At 39.8% G+C, this 20,104-nt stretch overlaps 1 protein-coding gene across 1 annotated transcript in view; it reads right to left on the bottom strand.

Annotated features, from left to right (window-relative positions):
- The window catches only part of LOC131536473 (gastrula zinc finger protein XlCGF57.1-like), a 298,340-nt gene that overhangs the window by 92,924 nt on the left and 185,312 nt on the right, over positions 1-20,104 (bottom strand). Inside the window, exons 6-7 of the mRNA XM_058769412.1 lie at positions 10,514-10,789; positions 9,878-10,426 (exon numbers count right to left, since the gene is read on the bottom strand). Of these exons, the coding sequence (XP_058625395.1) occupies positions 9,878-10,426; positions 10,514-10,789 (825 nt within the window). The remainder of the gene's footprint in view (positions 1-9,877; positions 10,427-10,513; positions 10,790-20,104) is intronic.

Genomic DNA, 20,104 nt, shown 5'->3' with positions numbered 1-20,104 from the left:
GACCCGCTGCCTTCCTTGTATTAACCCTTTTAAAGGTCCTACAAACTTATTCTGATGTTATATTGACCCTTTGCTCTACATTCAATTGCTGTCTAATCAAATTCCGCTCAGTTTTAAAGTGTGATGTTTCAAATCTACCAAAATATTTATTTAATTCATTTGCGAAGGCCAAATCGTTCCCATGATTACCCATAAATGATTTACTCTTCTCCTGTCCTATCATTGTATACACTCCCTGTCATCCCTAGTGAAAAATAAATATACTTAAATGCATTTCAAATATATTTATTTCATGATAAGCTTTCATCACCACAAACTTAGTGCACTACAAATTCATTTGTAAAATATATACTTTTTACAAATGCATTTGGGGAAGGATGAAATATATATATTCATCTTTGAGAAAGTACAGCACAAACGTTACAATAGGGGATTTGCAAATAACACTATTTAATTTGTTAAATTTGTACTAAATGTATTTTAGTTGTGCAAAAGCAGTGCTGAAGTTCAACTAAAGTTTTAATAAATGTACTTGTTTGTGCTAAAGTGGAACTATTCCAAGTATACTTAAGTACACTTTAAATATCCACTCTTTTATTTAATTTTGAAACGCAGAATTCATTCAGCATAAACTTCTAATGTATTTTGGTGACATTACAATTGCAATTCAAATACACTGTAAGAGTGTTGAACATACATTGATATTATACTAATAACAAACTGAGGTCATACTATCCTTACTTTTAGTGACTTTAAAATCGATTGCAATGGCATTCCAAGTAAACTTGAAGTGTGCTACTGGCACAATTATTGTGTGCTTCAAATGCAATAAATTAACCTTCATAAATAATAGCAAAGCTTAAGAACTTGCCTTTTAGTAACAGCCCCAGCATACCAGTCAACTCAATTATCCAGAGAACATCAGTAGAACATTGAACATTTGCTGAAGGAACCACCGCAGACTGGACTCGAACCTGTGTCACTGCCACACACGTGCACTCGCTTTACCAGATCGCTACCAAAGCAGACATGCGCTGTGATAAACTGCGGTAACTTTGTAGTCTTTCTATCCTGTTACAAACACTACTATAGGTAAGCTGTTTTTATTTGTTTGTTTTTTCATCAATTAAAGCACAAATTATATGGAAATTATATGTCGTATGCCTAATATAGGCGAAGTAAGCAGTGCGTGCAAATAAACATGCCTGTATAAAACACGAAAGTGCATTAAACTTGAAGCTGTTGAATTCAGCGGACACAACATTAAATATCATCTGCAGAATGTTTTGCTTCCCTTTTACCCGACATAATCTGTCATTGACGCTGCAGGAAACAATTGGATAAACCGGCATAACATTAGTTTTATTCTTGTACATGAACTAAAACACAGACAGTTCCGTTCGTTGGTGGAAGAATGTGAACGCACTGCTTATGTTTCAGTGCATGCAGATGGAATAAACCCATCCGTAACATCTCTGCACATTGTCTCTGCACGCTTCAACTCTGAATGCACTGCACAAATGTTAATGTAAAATACAATTAAATGTTTTGGCGGTTTGACGGTCTTGCAGTACGCAAAAACACTTTTGTTTTTGCCCCCATTTTTCATGAGCTGAACTCAAAGATCTAAGACTTTTTCTATGTACACAAAAGGCCTATTTCTCTCAAATATTGTTCACAAATCTGTCTAAATCTGTGTTAGTGAGCACTTCTCCTTTGCCGAGATACTCCATCCACCTCACAGGTGTGGCATATCAAGATGCTGATTAGACAGCATGATTATTGCACATGTTGGAGAGACTTTTGGACTATTAGGTTCTGATTGGGTAGTTGATGAGTAAACCCCCCTGGGTGCCGGTCAGAGCACCAATAAGGAGGAGACAGGTGGTCAGCTTTAGACGGTGTATTGGCAGAGAAAGGTAGGGCCACAGATGTACAATAAAAGGTGAAGATAGTCTGCAAAAATAAGTACAATAAAGAAAATGAATAAACTAAATTATATAAACAACAGTAAACATTCACTGTTACATAATGAAGCCAAAGTATTCCCAATTCACATTAGTGATATTTCTCTACAAAACATACGGTTAAATGAAGGGAAAGAAGGTCTTTCATAGAGAACTACAAGCCATGAGTGAGAATTTGTCACTATGAACATACAGCTCTCATATATGGGTAGTCGTGGTGCATATGAGCAGCATCTGCATAAACATAACGCTCATCACTCATTCGGTAATTTAACAGCTCAATAGAACTACATCGCGTCATTCAAACATCTTTAAGAAACACTGTAATACATAACACTGATTTACATCCAGATAATGAATGAATAATCACTAGTTAAGTATCATTACCAGGCTGAATAATACAGAACGATCGTTACAGGACATGTCTGGGCAGGTTCGTCTGATACAGACGCATATAACACTGTTACGATCAATGTTAACACTGTCATTTTCTAATTAATTCATCATTGTCATTAGGATATGTCCCCAAAACCTTCAAATTGGCTGTTATTAAGCCTCTCATTAAAAAACCACAACTTGACCCCAAAGATCTAGTTAATTACAGGCTGATCTCAAATCTCCCTTTTCTGTCAAAGATACTAGAAAAGGTAGTATCCTCACAATTATATTCCTTCTTAGAGAAAAATTATATCTGTGAGGAATTCCAGTCAGGATTTAGATCGTATCATAGTACTGAGACTGCTCTCATTAGAGTTACAAATGACCTGCTTCTATCATCTGATCGTGGTTGTATCTCTTTATTAGTTCTACTGGATCTTAGTGCTGCGTTCGACACTATCGACCACAACATTCTTTTGAATAGACTAGAAAACTTTGTTGGCATTAGTGGAAGCACCTTAGCGTGGTTCAAATCTTACTTATCTGACCGCCATCAGTTCGTAGCAGTGAATGAAGAGGTATCATATCGATCACAAGTGCAGTATGGAGTACCTCAAGGCTCAGTACTAGGGCCGTTACTTTTCACGCTTTACATGTTACCCTTGGGAGATATTATCAGGAGACATGGTGTTAGCTTTTACTGTTATGCTGATGATACTCAGCTCTATATTCCAAGCAAGGTACGAAAGTGAAACTCAACGAAAAGAAAATGACAGCTGCAGTCATCGGCGCCTACACCAGATCTTGTTGCCAATCTACTAAAAACGCCTTTTGCAGACAAAAGAGAATAACTGAGAAAGGAAGACCTACACTGAATTCGCTGACAAAGGCCAGCAAAGGTTATGCGCCATTTCAAAGACTGCAACTATGAGTGCTATGAGTGGCTAACAGCTAGTACCGAGCACAAGTTTTTTTTTTTTACTTTTTAACCCCCTGGGGTCGACAAACGCATATATGCGTTTTGAGGCAGATTTTCCTGATAAGGCTGAAATGAGCTTGAATTACTCTGCCATTTTTGATAGTACAGATAAGAGCAATACACCATTCGAATCTGTAAGGGGTCTACTTTTATTTGTATACACTCATAATAACAACTAAACTTTGTGCTTTTGAAGAATAAAGAAAACAAACAGGGTGCGCTCTCTGTCTTCTCCGTCTCCGCGAACTGCTTTTTGAAACACATCACTAAAATGAACTGTAACTCAGCAAATACTTCACACAGAGACATGAGAAATATATCTATAGAAAGCCTGACATGTCTACTGTTAAATGGAGCAAAACAAAAACAAATATTCTGTGATAAAGTTATCCGTATGAAACCAAGGACATGTCCAGTTTTTCCGTCTGGTCTCATTATCTCTAATTAGGTAACGCCCACGCGCTGCTCGCGCTATTGTTATTACAAACCTCCACGCGAGCCACGCGGCATGTAAACGCCCACGCCACCGTAAACAAAGCAGCAACGCGTTCATCTCGGATACTTTTCAGTTTTGGAAGAACACGCTGTGAGGAATAAGCCTTGTATTTACCTCAGAAACGCGCTGAGAGGAAAAAGCTTTGTTTACCTCACAAACAGAACACGAGTGCAGCTGGAGCCGGCGGAGGAGGAGATACTTTATACCGAGTAAGTAATGTTTCTTATTGGCATTCGATAATGTGTTGTTGTGACAAAGTTCAATGCAATTAATTTGAACTTTTCCCAAACTATAACTCCAGAATAAAATGTGTAAAATCGAGTGCAACATTTGAAATATTTCATTGCATTTAAATGTTGCACGACGTGAGGATAGTTATATGTTCTATGCTTTATTTATTTTGAATAGTAAAAATATGTAGGCCTATATATTATAATAAATATAATGTACTGTTTTTGCTGTACTTTGGATCAAATGGATGCAGGCTTGGTGAGCTGAAGACACTTCTTTAAAACAAAAACACACACATTACAAATCTTACTGTTTAAATAATTTGACTGGTAGTGTATGTATTGTCACCATGTTTGCTTTGTCTTTGTCCGTTCATTGTGTTGTGTCACGGGCCAGGGTGCCTCCCTGGCTCCCTCTGCTGTCCGTGTTGTCATGTCCTTTTCGGCAGCTCGTGACAGGTGCAATCAGCGCTGATCTGGCGGTGGGGCTGCGCATGTCACAAGCTGCTTCTATTCCACCTGTTGCTCATTACCCTTTCCTTTATATTTCTCTTCTGACTAGTTCCTGTTGTTAGTAGATTGTTTTGTGTTCTGTGTTCTGGTGTACACTCACGTCTGTCTGTTTGCACCCCAGGACGCATAGTGAGAAGGACTGCCACTCTCTGCCTCACTCCACTCTTTAGTGGTTGGTCCTGTGCGAGTGCTGGGTCTTGGGCAGTGATCCGCTCGTTGGGTCCGCATCTCACTGCCGACCGTAGCTGGATTACCCCAGAGACTTGCTCGCTGAGTTTTGTTACAGTTTTATTTGTTTTGTTCACCTTTGGTAATAAACCTTGTGCTTGAATCTCTCCTCTGCCTTTGAGTCCTCTGTTCTCCTCGTGCCGTCACATGTTGCTCACGTCTGTTTTGTGTTTTCTCATGCAGTTTCTGCTGTCTCCTGTTTTCCTGGGTTCCAGTTTCGTGCCACTGTTTTGGATATTTTGGATATTGCACCCACGATGTCTTGACTCTTCTGTTGTTTATTTGTTTGTTTGTTCCTAATAAACAGTTTAACTGCACTCGCAAGTGAATCTCAAGTTATTTTATGTGATAGTTATATGTATACACATTTCTTTTTTCCTCACATTCTTTCTTGTAACTCTTCTCTCTGTCACACACCTGACTGAATGGCTCATTATGCGGGCCTTTGTCTTCTCAGGTGTGAGTCACAGCATTATCCAGGATAGTTCACGCCCTATCGCATAGACCCTTTCTACTCAAAAAGTGACTTAGAAAATTTAAATCAATATATTGTTTTCTCTGAATGAGTGAGTTAGATTATTTTCAGATCATTTTGAAGCAAATATTCTAGGCTACAAGATCCAGTTCTCAAAAGTCTTGTGAACAAATGTTCTGTATGTGTTTTATGGCCATATTTCAGTTACTTTAAAATTTTAGTTTTTTTCAAACCACGCATAAACGTTGTTTTCTCAAAAACACAATCACGTACGTACATGCTGCTCACATATTATTGTAGCCCAGTTTGTGCGGAATACAGTGTTTTTAGACTTTAGTCATTAAAATGTTTATAAGCAACTGAAAAAAGCACAAATGTCAAGGCATGTCAAAACTTCTCCGGGGCCCCAAAACACCCTCAGACCCCAGAGGGTTAAACCGAGTAAAGGGACAGAGTGACAGACCCATGGACTTTATTTACAAGTGACAGGTGAGTGCTTTATTATTTGATGAGTATTGTATCATGCACATTGTTATGGAGATGTATGCAGTGCGTTGATAATACAGTGGTGTGGTGTGGTGTGTGGATGTACAGCGTTTGTACAGTTTTGCTGCTTTGGGCACATCGTCTTTTGTGAATGTGCATACCCCTACTGTTGAAATTATTGATTGGCCGTTATTGTTGTTGCGAGCCTGTGTGCGGCATAATACGTGTATTATATGCATATGGCTGTAACAGAGATGTGTAAGATGTGTGCATGGAGTTTACAGTTGCTTACTGAAGGCCCTGACTAAAACCCCACGGTACGCCACTGGGCGTATGTTATGGACAACGAACACAGGTGCATTTTATTGATGGCATTTTGTATGCACAGAGATACTGTGACGAGATCCTGAGGCCCATTGTTGTGCCATTCATCCACGACCATCACCTCATGTTGCAGCATGATAATGCACGGCCCCATGTTGCAAGGATCTGTACACAATTCCCAGAAGCTGAAAACATCCCAGTTCTTGCATGGCCAGCATACTCACCGGAGTAATGAGCATGTTTGGGATGCTCTGGATCGGCGTATACGACAGCGTGTTCCAGTTCCTGCCAATATCCAGCAACTTCACACAGCCATTGAAGAGGAGTGGACCAACATTTCACAGGCCACAATCAACAACCTGATCAACTCTATGCGAAGGAGATGTGTTGCACTGTGTGAGGCAAATGGTGGTCACACCAGATACTGACTGGTTTTCTTTAATATTTCAAATTAATTTGGCTTGATTATTTAAACAAAGGTGGAGCGAATGATTAAAAGACTCAAATGCTTCAATTGTTGCATTACTGTATGAATCAGCATTTTTAACTAATCTCTTGAATGAATGAATGACTCCATGACAAGTAAATTTTTAGCAATCATTTGCCGCCACCTACTGATATAACTATATAATTGATACAACCTTTATTTGAAGCTAAAGTCATTTTCAAAATGTTTCAAAATTTCAAAAACTCTTATTTTGGTCTGTATTGTAGACATTAGTGTTTATATCCGAAATACAAACTTTTATCCCAGTACCTCTGATATTTTGAATTATTGTATGACATAAATGATGATACTATGTGACTGAAGAGACTGTGTTTGTGAAGCGGTTTAATAATACCTATACATGATAACAGCTCTCTGGCTCAGGGGCAGCACCAAAGCAAATCTGAACGTTTGCTGTGATCATACTTGACATTGTTGTCATTTAGGAATTAGATCACATGACTGATTGAATTGAAATTGCCATGTTTTAAATGCTTAATCGTGCAGCTTTTAAATGAGATAAAAGCAAACCTGGTGCCATCCAGATATATCAGAATAGCCTATGTGACCCATGGAAACAGCTATTCTGTAAATTAAAAACTGTAACTGTGACCGTCTTGATTGACAAACGTGTAATGAGACGATGAAGTGTTTATAAAAACAATAAAGTGGTTAGCTGTATTATTTTTGGCAATATTAATGTATGAAACATTATGAAATGAAGTAATAATATAAGCCCTAAACACACTGCATGATTTTCGGCTGTCCCAGATGAAAGATTGGCATCATGAAACAATCACGGCCAATCAGAAATCGCCACGATTGCGTCACGATGCCAGTCTTTCGTCTGGGACAGCCGAAAATCGTGCAGTGTCGTTCGCCATGCTAGATTAAGGACGTAAAGCTTCACTTCCGTTGTAATTAAGTCAGATTGCGCAAAAAGTGTGCAAAACTGAGCTCCTTGAGTGCTGCGCTCTTGGCGGGTTATGATTGGTTGAATCAACTTGAATGGTGAGCTCGCATCTGATTGGCTAAAGAGTACGAGTGACCCACGTTGGAGAAGTACGCTGCCATGAAAGTCACATTAATCCAGGGCGATTCGCACACAAAAGTTTGCACATTCGCAGTCCATGATACACTTGTGAATTTTAAACATTCAAAATTTTGTACACAGTTGTACATCTGTGAATTGTGTTTTGCATTTGTGAAACGTACTTTATGAATATATATTCTAATTTTGTGCAAGTGAATTGGTTTTTGTTAATATACATCATTTTTAAATGCACGTGAATTGAGTTTCATGCATGTGAATTGGGATATGCATGTGTGCATCGTGTCTTTTGTGTGAATTATTAATGAGATCAATCAGCTTCCATAGTTTAATACCAGGTACTGGTACCCATCCCTGCTTACAAGAGAAGCACAAAAGCATCAGTTGCAAAGCTACATGACAGTATATATTGCATCTGCATTTTCTAAATACATCAAAAGTAGAAAAATAATTAATCGTTTTGAAAACAGCAGTGAAGAACAAAATTTAAAATCTCAGTCTCTCTTAAAAGTGTTAACGTCTCTTCTTCAGCTTCCTGAACAAGAACAGTTTGTAAAAACTTCTGCTTTCCTTCATGACAGAGTAAGCAAGTGACACATATGCATTATAAGACAATTGAACATAATATGAAACTCATAAAAAAACACAATGATATCATTTAAATTATGAAGCAAAATGATATACAAGAATATAACTTTTTAAAGGGGTCATATAATGCCATTTTTGTACAAGCTAATATGATTCTTTAGGGTCTAAATTGAAAGTTTGTAATATACTTTAATTAAAAATTCTCATTAGTATTGTAAGAAAACACTCATTTTACCTGCTCAAAAACAGCTCTGTTTTCAGCACACCGTTTTAGTGCGTGTGTTTTTAAATGCTAATGAGCTTTGCTCGCCCCGCCCCTCTGTTCTGTGGGGCGTTTTTGACACAACACACGTGGAGTGTTGCCTTGACAACAGTTGAGGGTATATTTTGAAGAATGGCAGCGGGAGTCTCTGAGGATACTGTGCAACCGTATCAATTCGAACCGGAGTCAGACCCGGAACAGGATGACGGCCCCGAAGAAGTTCGACAATTAAGGCTCGAACGGGACGTTTCTGAATGGTTGGTTAACGTAATGTCACTTTTATCTATTTTTGTGTGTACTGTCAGGTAGAGTAGTGAGATACGAACGCTATGTGTTTACTGATACGTTAGTTCATTGACAGATTGATGTTACAGCTAATGGTCATGAAAAATAAATTCGGTAAATGTAGGCTTGTCAGTGATGCGTAATGTTATCTACATACATCGTGAAGCGTGCTAGCGATTTGCAAAGATTAATATAAAGATTAATATAAAGGTTAATTAAACGTTACACTCACTTCTTCTGGAGGTTCAGCAGGAACACGAATAGTTGGTACCGATTCTTTTTTCAGGAGCAGCTTCTTAGCAAAACCAGCTTTATACTGACCTTCATTTATAAAGCAGTCTGGTGAAAAATGATTCGCGCAAACATGAAAACATTGACGTTGCTCGTGGGGAATATTCCCTTCGAAAGCAAAACTCAGCCACTGTGTCTTCAGCGGTTCGAACTTAGGAACATCAAAATGACTGCTGTGTTCATTATTGCACCCGAGAACAGAACACCACAATCGCTTAGATTATCTGCTCATAGACAGCTCCAGCGTATATCAACAATGACGCGCGGACTATGATTGACAGCTCGCTCACGAGCAAGGGCGGGTCTGTGTTGAAACACTGCTGTCAATCAACCATCGTGGGAGGGGCGTCCGACCGTGTGGCGTCACACGGTCGAACGGCTTGATATGAGACAGGGTAAAACAAATAAGGAGATTAAAAAAAAAACACTGGATGGATTTTTATCATTTTATGATGGTTGTGTACAGGCACTGCTAACACACATTTCAGTACAATCAACTTGTAAAAGTGCATGTACCATTATATGACCCCTTTAACATTGTTGTTTGGGGAGGAACTCCATCTTTGAGTTGATCTGAATCTCACAGTTGAATCTGCTGGTTTTGAAGATTTAATTTCATGAAGACTATTCACTGTAAAAACTTTAATGTTTCTTTGTCATGTCAGATTTATCCAGATGATATTCTACTGCTTAATGCATTATTGTGTCACATTTGGTGATGACACAAATCAGACCTGAAAGATCTTAAGATGATCTATTTATTGTGATATCTTTGTGTATGTCTGTGTAGAGCAGATGAATGATTGAAATGCTTCCCACATGCAGTGCAGTCATACAGTTTATCTCCAGTGTGAATCCTCTCATGTGTTTTCAGATTTACTGACTGATTGAATCTCTGGTCGCAGTGTGAACACTTGTAAGGTTTCTCTCCCGTGTGAATCCTCTCATGCAGTTTTAAACTCTGCGCTGTAGTAAAAGTTTTTTCACACTCAAAGCACATGTAATCTCTCACACCAGTGTGTATTTTCTGATGTTCTTTTAAATTTTGTAGACGTGAAAAACTCTTTCCACACAAATAACATGAATGTGGCTTCTCCTTTGTATGAACTCTCAGGTGCTGCTTCAGGACTGAAGCCCACAAAAATGCTTTGCCACATTGATCACATGCATATGGTTTCTCTCCAGTGTGGATGTTTGTGTGTATCTTAAGGCTTGATGATACTGTGAAACTCTTTCCGCACTGATCACAAGTGAACGGTTTCTCTCCAGTGTGGATCCTTCTGTGCATTTTCAGATGCGATGACTGACTGAATCTCTTGTCACAGTGTGAACACTTGTAAGGTTTCTCTCCAGTGTGAATCCTCTCATGCAGTTTTAAACAGCTCGCTGTAGTAAAAGTCTTCTCACACTCAAAGCACATGTAATCTCTCACACCAGTGTGTATTTTCTGATGTACTTTTAAATTTTGTAGACATGAAAAACTCTTTCCACACAAATGACATGAATGTGGCTTCTCCTTTGTATGAACTCTCAGGTGACTCTTCAGGTATAAAGCTCTCAAAAATGCTTTGCCGCATTGATCACATGCATATGGTTTCTCTCCAGTGTGGATGTTTGTGTGTCTCTTAAGATGTGATGATTGTGAGAAACTCTTCCCGCACTGATCACAAGTGAATGGTTTCTCTCCAGTATGAACTCTCATATGGTGTGTAAGGTGTCCTTTTCGTGTGAAACTCTTCCCGCATTGATCACATGTGCATGTATGAACTCTCATGTGAAGCTCAAGATTATATTTGCATGTCAGTCTCGTTCCACACTGAGTGCAGGTGAAATATTTCTTGGCTCTTCTTTTCTTTAAATCTTTGAGTTTGAGAGCAACTCAAAAGTTTTTTTCCAGTTCTGAAGTGATTTTTTCCCTCAACTTCACTCAATTCTTCATTGTCCTCATTTTCTTCAATCAACTCTGAAATAAAAGCAAAAACAGTTCCTTTGTCAGTAACTCTTTTAAAAAGTGAAGAGTCATACATTTGACCCCTGATGTAACAGCAGAAATTAGACAATTGCTATACAATATTTTGATAATTTTGATGCAGTTTTATAAATACATTAGTAGATTTTATATATACGTTCCTGAAAATTTCCATGAATGAGGTACATTGATCTTCAAATTATGATTTTTAAAACATTATAGGCACATATCCCATGTTTCTGTTGATCAACAACACAATTATCTAGCATAATTAATTTTTTTTGCAAACAAAGTACCCAGTTCATGGAAAGTGTCCTTTGTTATTTGATTATATTATTGCAGAGCTAAGATATTTCCAATTACAACAAACACCAACCTGTTTGTTGTTCAGTATCTTCAGTGTGTTTGATTCTGCAGGGTTCTGGATCTCTCATCTTCTCTCTGTCCTCTTTAATAAACTCAGTCTTTACAGATTTTTTCCTGATGATTTGATGCTCGTCTGCACTTGTAAACTGATGGGAATATTCCAACTGAATATCTGTGTGGAAGAAGCAGATTTGCCATAATCAACAAGAAATCAAAGAGGCACTAAGTGATGGCTCTTTGTATATCATTACATAACTATATTAAAAGAGTGTCTATCGACACAAAAGCAAGCGTTGAGCACATCAATTTGAAATGCTCATTCAGTAACAATGCACTCACATTAGTGCTAATTCACACATTCTATGTATAATCTGATGAAACCCATCTTCATTAACAACTACAGGTAAAAAACTACACTTGAGCACTTATGTAAATATCCTCCTGAGACTCGGAGAGAGAGAGAGATAAAAGAAAGCCGTTTCATCTGGCTTTGGAACTAGTTTAGAGTTATTTGTGTTCTTCACTGAACTCAAGCACTTCACACTGGATCTTACAGCGCTGTTTAGTGCTCACAGGGCCGAGGCTTATCATCAGTGAGTAAACACGTCTGCTCTAGTGCGCTTGCAACTACAGCGCTGCCGTTTGAACTTTGAGCCGAGCAGATAAACTGTCCGTGTGGTGCACGTCAAATGTTTTGTTATGCTATTGGCAAATAAACATTATATCAAACATTTATTGAACTCTTATTACTGGTGGAAAATTATATTGAGAATTATTCAATTATTATCGTTTTATCCTCCAGCCCTAATCCTAACCTTTATCTTCATACCGAAATCCCAGATGGCCAGTCAGTGATTCATCTTTTATAAATTATTAAAATATTTGTGTCTGGGACGCCATGAGGATGGAGACTATATTAAACACCAGACGTTTTTTTTATTTTTATAATGTTTAGCTTAATCGTGTATTATGAATAAACAGTGCTTATAAATGGCCATTGAAACAGTATTCTCAAGTGAAACGAGTAGATGTAGGACCCAGAAACTGCTTTCCTAATGTCACAACTTAAGCAGGTTTTTTTCAGGTAGCTTTGCAGGTAGGTTTCTTGAAACATCTTGGAAACAATGCCACAGATCTTCTAGATTTAGTCTGTCTCAGTTTGTTCTGTTTCTTCATGTCATTCCAGACTGGGTGATAATGAGATCAGATCTCTGTATGGAGCACTGGCTGCAAACAAAAATAACTCTAGATTATTACAATTAATGGCAATAGCAATGTTCGGAAATGTAAACTGATATTTCCTACAGACATATTACAGCAAGACATAGAAATAATTTTTTTTTTGCATGTTTGTCACTTTAATGTTTCAGATCGTCAAACAAATTTAAATATTAATCAAAGATAACAAGTAAACGCAACATGCAGTTTTTAAATGAAGTTTTTTATTATGAAGGGAAAACAAAATCCAAACCCACATGGCCCTGTGTGAAAAAGTGCTTGCCCCCTAAACCTAATAACTGGTTGTGCCACCCTTAGCAGCAACAACTGCAATCAAGCGTTTGCGATAACTTGCAATGAGTCTGTTACAGGAATTTTGGCCCACTCATCTTTGAAGAATTGTTGTAATTCAACCACATTTGAGGGTTTTCGAGCATGAACCACCTTTTTAAGGTCATGCCACAACATTTAAATTGAATTTAAGTCCAGACTTTGATTTGGCCACTCAAAAACCTTAATTTTGTTTTTCTTGAGACATTCAGAGGTGGACTTGCTGCTGTGTTTGGAATCATTGTCCTGCTGCATAACCCAAGTGCACTTGAGCTTGAGGTCACAAACTGACGGCCGGACATTCTCCTTCAGGATTTTCTGATAGAGTGCAGAATTCATGGTTCCATCAATTATGGCAAGTCATCCAGGTTCTGAAGCTGCAAAGCAGCCTCAGACCATCACACTACCACCACCATGTTTGACTGTTGGTATGATGTTCTTTTTATGAAATGCTGTGTTGGTTTTACGCCAGATGTACCACACACCTTCCAAAAAGTTCAACTTTTGTCGCATCAGTCCACAGAATATTTGCCCAAAAGTCTTAGGGATAATCAAGATATTTTTATCTGTGGAAAGGTGTGGAGGTTCTCGAGCTTTCGGCATTGGGTCCCGGGTATCTAAAGGACCGTCGTGCTGCTTCCACCTCTCTTTAGTTCTGCCGGCCGGCACCAACAGACAGATGAAGCAGGGGGAGAACCAATATGGTTTAAATTTAAGACTGCTGGTTTAATTCTTTCTTTAATAGTATTTTGTTTGGTTTTATTTAAGATTCATATTTAATCTTTGTTTCAAGTATTTAAGAAGTTTGTTGTTTGTTATTGTACTCTGTAGTTTGTGGTTTCTTGTTTCCCACCTTTTGTGAGTAATGTGGACTAGTCCAATTGTATAAATGTGGTTCTGATGTGTCATTTGGAGTGAGTTCAGTTTGGTTAGCACAAGTCTTTGTTTAGTGTTGTTTTGTTGATTATTTCTTTAATAGGCCTAGTTGTTTGATGATTTGTGAAAAGTTAGTTTATTTTCTTTTCAAACGTGAACTTTTTGTTTTGATTGATTAAAATAATACATTTTTTGAAACCTATTTTTCTATGCTCCCTTATGCTTTGGCTCGGTCCCTCGCAAGTAGTGGCAGTGGTGGGATCTCAGCCAATGGGAGCATAGTTTTTTTTGAGTCATGAGCCAGGGAGGCCGGAAAAGAGCCCCAAAGACTGTTCCAGTAGAGCAACCTGAAGTTTTACAGGAGCTGGGGGAGGTTGGTGGAGCACAGGATGCGAGAGACAGTGATATGGAGACTGAAAGTAGAGAGCCAACTCTCGCTTACTTGACTAGTTTGTTTCGAGCTCATCTGGTAAAAATGGATACCCTGGAAGCTCAAAGGAATGCAGAGTATGCTCAGCAGGAACGGCGGTTTAAGGCCCTCCAACACCAGTTTAGTTTGTTGCAACTGGAGGTGCAGGCTCGCACCGCTCCAACCCCTAACCCAGTACGGATTGCTCAGGACACTTTGGATGGCGCAGATGAGGAGGATGCTGTTTCTAGCCGGCTAAGGTCTCCATCCATTACCTATCGGAAAGATATGTCTGAAGTTCGTGATCCAGGCCAGTGTCAATTTAAAGAGCCTAAACTGGAGAAATTATCAGATTCTGATGATGTTGAGCATTTTTTAATCACCTTTGAGAGAATTGCAGCAGCCTGCCGGTGGCCAAAGGAGGATTGGGCCTTCCATCTGATTCCCCTTTTGGCGGGTAAGGCAAGGGTCGCGTATGTTCACATGGATGTCGATGACCATATTAGCCCGGTTCTGTCAACACTGCACTGGCTCCCTATCAAGCATCGGATAGATTTTAAAATCTTGTTAATTACTTATAAAGCCCTGAATGGTTTAGCTCCTCAGTACTTGAGCGAGCTCTTATCGCATTATAGTCCTCCACGTCCGCTGCGTTCTCAAAACTCTGGCCGTTTGATAATACCTAGAATATCAAAATCGACTGCGGGCGGCAGATCCTTTTCCTATTTAGCGCCAAAACTCTGGAACAGTCTACCTAACACTGTTCGGGAGGCAGACACACTCTGTCAGTTTAAATCTAGATTAAAGACCCATCTCTTTAGCCTGGCTTACACATAACACATTAATACGCTTCTATTATTCAAATCCGTTAAAGGATTGTTAGGCTGCATTAATTAGATGAACCGGAACCGGGAACACTCCCCATAACACACGATGTACTCGTTACATCGTAAGTTGAATGGCATCTGCGCTAATGTTTGTCTGTTTCTTTCCTAGTCTGTTTCTCGGTCCGTGTCCGATCAGATGGTGGGTCGGCGCCGGGAGGTGATGTCTGCGGCCCTGATCGTCGGCGGAGACCAGGACGCCCGGATGACCCCAGAGATATATCCCCAGATATATCACCCAAAAATAACAAAATAACTAAAATATAATAAAATACCTAACTACATACTACTACTATTGTTAGAAATTGCAACAAAATTAAAATAGAAATAGAAACTTTTGAACTGCGGGTTTGGTCTGGTCAGAGGAGAACTGACCCCCGACTGAGCCTGGTTTCTCCCAAGGTTTTTTTTTCTCCATTCTGTCTCGGAGGGAGTTTTGGTTCCTTGCCGCTGTCGCCTCTGGCTTGCTCAGTTGGGGACACTTAATTTCTAGCGATTATCGCCGATTTGATTGCACAGATACTATTTAAACTAAACTGAGCTAGACAATGACATCTCTGATTTCAATAATGAAATGCCTTTAACTGAAAATTGAGTGTTTAATCTTATCATTATACATTACTGACACTCTATCCTCCAATTTGATACTGTTAAGTGCTTTGACACAGTCTGTATTGTAAAAGCGCTATATAAATAAAGGTGACTTGACTTGACTCCCTTGACTATGAGCAACTTAAATCTGCTATATTAATAAAATATGACATCAATCGAGAAACGTACAGACAAAGGTTCCGTTCTCTTGATGTTGTACCCCTTGAGAGTCCCAAAGAATTGTATGTGCGATTAAAAGAACTGTATGGAAAGTGGATGCAGCCAAAAAGTAAGTCAGTTGAGGAAGGTGGTGAAGTTCTAATTCTTGAACAATGTCTTCGAATGCTTTCTCCTGAGCTTCAGGTTTGGGTGCAAGAGCATGATCCACAATCTGCTTCACAGGCGGCAACACTGGCGGATGTGTTTGTGGCAGCACGTAAGGGGAATCAGCCCTGGTGTTGGAAGCCCAGCAGGGATGATCGCCGACTGAACTTCCCCCAGCAGTCTTTGAGAAATTTGCCCAGTGCTGGTAAGCCTCCGGGAGGAGGGCCTGCATTGGTAACTACTGTTAAGGGTCATAGGAGAGTGCCAATCTGTTACCTGTGTGGGCAGGAGGGTCATACGAAACCCATGTGCCCTAAAAATGCAGTGAAGGCTATTCACCTGTGTTATGTGCCCAGAGGTCAAATGAGCTCACTGGATGAAGCTGAGAGACCAGCACCGATGACCACCGTGGAGGTGAATGGAAGAAAATTGGCGGCCCTTATTGATACGGGAAGTGATCAGACCTTAGTGCATCCTAACTCTGTTTCTCCAGCTCTCCTCCGCTTCACTGACAAGAAAACCGTTCGCTGTGTGCATGGTGACGAAAAGGTATTACCCACTGCAGAAGTGTATGTGAAGGTGAGAGGACAAACTTATCTCTTGGAGGTGGGCATAGCCGACAACCTCCCGTTCCCTGTAGTTCTGGCTTTTCTTAGTCGTAAGCTCTTCCCCAGGGAAGTCCGCTATTCCATCGTGGAAAAAGAATGCTTGGCAGTTAAGTGGGCTTTGGACTCCTTTAAATACTATCTCTTGGGAAGGGAGTTCATACTGGAAACGGATCATAAGGCATTACAGTGGCTCCAAAGAATGAAGGATACAAACAGCCGAATCACCCGCTGGTACCTTGCCATGCAGCCTTTTCGATTTTCTATCCAACATGTCCCTGGCAAAGAAAACCTTACTGCCGATTATCTTTCCTGTTGTGCCAGTGACATTCCCGAAGGGAGGGAGTATGTGATGGCCCACGAGGTGGCCACACATTAGAGAATGGTAATGTGTGCTTACGGGCGTACACCTACACATGTCATTTTGTATTTTTATTTCCATATTGATTGAGTTAAATCCGGCTGATAACAAAACCTTTAAGTCATATTCTTAATTTTGTATTTCAAATAAGACGCAAATTCTGTTTCTGTCATCTCAACACTTTATTAAATCACAGTACATGGTAGCTAATTGGAGTGCACACAATTTAGTTTGCTGTTCTGTGTATTTGTTTGTTAATACCGTTTCTTTGAATTGAGGTTGCCGTGCAGTGGGCGCTGTGGAAAGGTGTGGAGGTTCTCGAGCTTTCGGCATTGGGTCCCGGGTATCTAAAGGACCGTCGTGTTGCTTCCACCTCTCTTTAGTTCTGCCGGCCGGCACCAACAGACAGATGAAGCAGGGGGAGAACCAATAATGTTTAAATTTAAGACTGCTGGTTTAATTCTTTCTTTAATAGTATTTTGTTTGGTTTTATTTAAGATTCATATTTAATCTTTGTTTCAAGTATTTAAGAAGTTTGTTGTTTGTTATTGTACTCTGTAGTTTGTGGTTTCTTGTTTCCCCCCCTTTTGTGAGTAATGTGGACTAATCCAATTGTATAAATGTGGTTCTGTTGTGTCATTTGGAGTGAGTTCAGTTTGGTTAGCACAAGTCTTTGTTTAGTGTTGTTTTGTTGATTATTTCTTTAATAGGCCTAGTTGTTTGATGATTTGTGAAAAGATAGTTTATTTTCTTTTCAAACGTGAACTTTTTGTTTTGATTGATTAAAATAATACATTTTTGAAACCTATTTTTCTATGCTCCCTTATGCTTTGGCTCGGTCCCTCACAGTCAGCAATGGCTTTTGCCTTGGAACTCTCCCATGGATGCTGTTTTTGCCCAGTCTCTTTCTTATTGTTGAATCATGAACACTGACCTTAAGTGATGCCTGCAGTTCTTTAGATGTTGTTCTGGGTTCTTTTATGACCTCCTGGATGAGTCGTCTTTGTGCTCTTGGAGTAATTTTGGTAGGCCGGCCACTCCTGGGAAGGTTCACCACTGTTCCAAGTTTTCTCCATTTGTGGATAATGGCTCTGACCGTGGTTTGCTGGAGTCCCAAAGCCTTAGAAATGGCTTTATAACCCTTTCTAGACTGATACAAGTAAACTATTTTGTTTCTCATCCGTTTATGAATTTCTTAAGAGTGCGGAATGATGTGTTGCTCTTTAAACATGCTTCACTTTGTCAGACAGGTTCTATTCAAGTGATTTCTTGATTCAACAGGTCTGGCAGTAATCAGGCCTGGGTTTGGCTAGTGAAATTTAACTCCGCTTTCTAAAATAATGTGGTTAATCACAGTTCTTTCATGATGTAATAGGAGGGGGCAATTCATTTTTCACATAGGGCCAGGTAGGTTTGGACAGCTTTTTTCCCTTAATTAATGAAATCATCATTTAAAAACTGCATTTTGTATTTACTTGCATTATCTTTGTGTAATATTAAAATTAGTTTGATCTGAATCTTTTAAGTGTGACAAATCCGCAAAAAATTAGGAAGGGGCCAACAACACTTTTTCACACCACTGTATATACACGTACATACGTATATATATATATATATATATATATATATATATATATATATATATACACACAGTGGGTACGGAAAGTATTCAGACCCCCTTAAATTTTTCACTCTTTGTTATATTGCAGCCATTTGCTAAAATCATTCAAGTTAATTTGTTTTTCCTCAATGTACACACAGCACCCCATATTGACAGAAAAACACAGAATTGTTGAAATTTTTGCAGATTTATTAAAAAAGAAAAACTGAAATATCACATGGTCCTAAGTATTCAGACCCTTTGCTGTGACACATATATTTAACTCAGGTGCTGTCCATTTCTTCTGATCATCCTTGAGATGGTTCTACACCTTCATTTGAGTCCAGCTGTGTTTGATTATACTGATTGGACTTGATTAGGAAAGCCACACACCTGTCTATATAAGACCTTACAGCTCACAGTGCATGTCAGAGCAAATGAGAATCATGAGGTCAAAGGAACTGCCTGAAGAGCTCAGAGACAGAATTGTGGCAAGGCACAGATCTGGCCAAGGTTACAAAAAAAATTGCTGCTGCGCTTAAGGTTCCTAAGAGCACAGTGGCCTCCATAATCCTTAAATGGAAGACGTTTGGGACGACCAGAACCCTTCCTAGAGCTGGCCGTCCAGCCAAACTGAGCTATCGGGGGAGAAGAGCCTTGGTGAGAGGGGTAAAGAAGAACCCAAAGATCACTGTGGCTGAGCTCCAGAGATGCAGTCGGGAGATGGGAGAAAGTTGTAGAAAGTCAACCATCACTGCAGCCCTTCACCAGTCGGGGCTTTATGGCAGAGTGGCCCGACGGAAGCATCTCCTCAGTGCAAGACACATGAAAGCCCGCATGGATATACAGCAGCCTTCGAAAGATTCGCTTTACATGTTCAGTCACTAGTGGGTATGTTGAAGACCTTGGGTCCAGATGGAGAGGTTGAGCTAAGATGCGGCTCACACGTTGCACGGCTGCTCACCAAACTTCCACCTGAGTTGAGGGTGAATTTTCGACACCTGATGTTCCATCGTCAAGGCTCTACTCATACCCTGCTGGACTTAGCAGAGTGGCTACAGTAGGAGTCGTGGTGTCAAAGTTATGACATGCCATCCAACACCCGAGTCCAAGGATCGTTAGGACACAAAGCTGAGAGGCGATACAGTAGATCTGCAGCTACTGTGCTGCATGGAACAGAGAGCTCAGCTGATAGTAAGACTGTCAAACAAGAGGGCCAGAGCCCCTCAGAGTCCAAAGGACGAGGCAAGATAAAGCCCTACTGCCCATACTGTGAAAGCTCAGAACACTTTCTGAACAAGTGCCAAGCCATTCAGAAGCTTTCAAGGGAAGGGGTCGTAGAGTGGATTAGGGCAAATAAAAGATGCTGGAGATGTGGGAGGTCCCACCAAGCGGCCCAGTGCGACCTCAAGAGACTCTGCAACCTGTGTCAGGGTAAACATTTGAGAGTCCTTCACAATGTGAACACCCGTCCAGCTACAGAACCACCCAAAGAAGGGAGTCGTCTGGTGAACACTAGTAATGAGGTTCT

This window comes from Onychostoma macrolepis, chromosome 03 (genome assembly GCF_012432095.1).
Source record: "Onychostoma macrolepis isolate SWU-2019 chromosome 03, ASM1243209v1, whole genome shotgun sequence".
In the NCBI taxonomy this organism is placed as follows: domain Eukaryota; kingdom Metazoa; phylum Chordata; class Actinopteri; order Cypriniformes; family Cyprinidae; genus Onychostoma; species Onychostoma macrolepis.
Note: the sequence above shows the minus strand (reverse complement) of the source record. Positions and strands in the feature narration are given on the sequence as shown.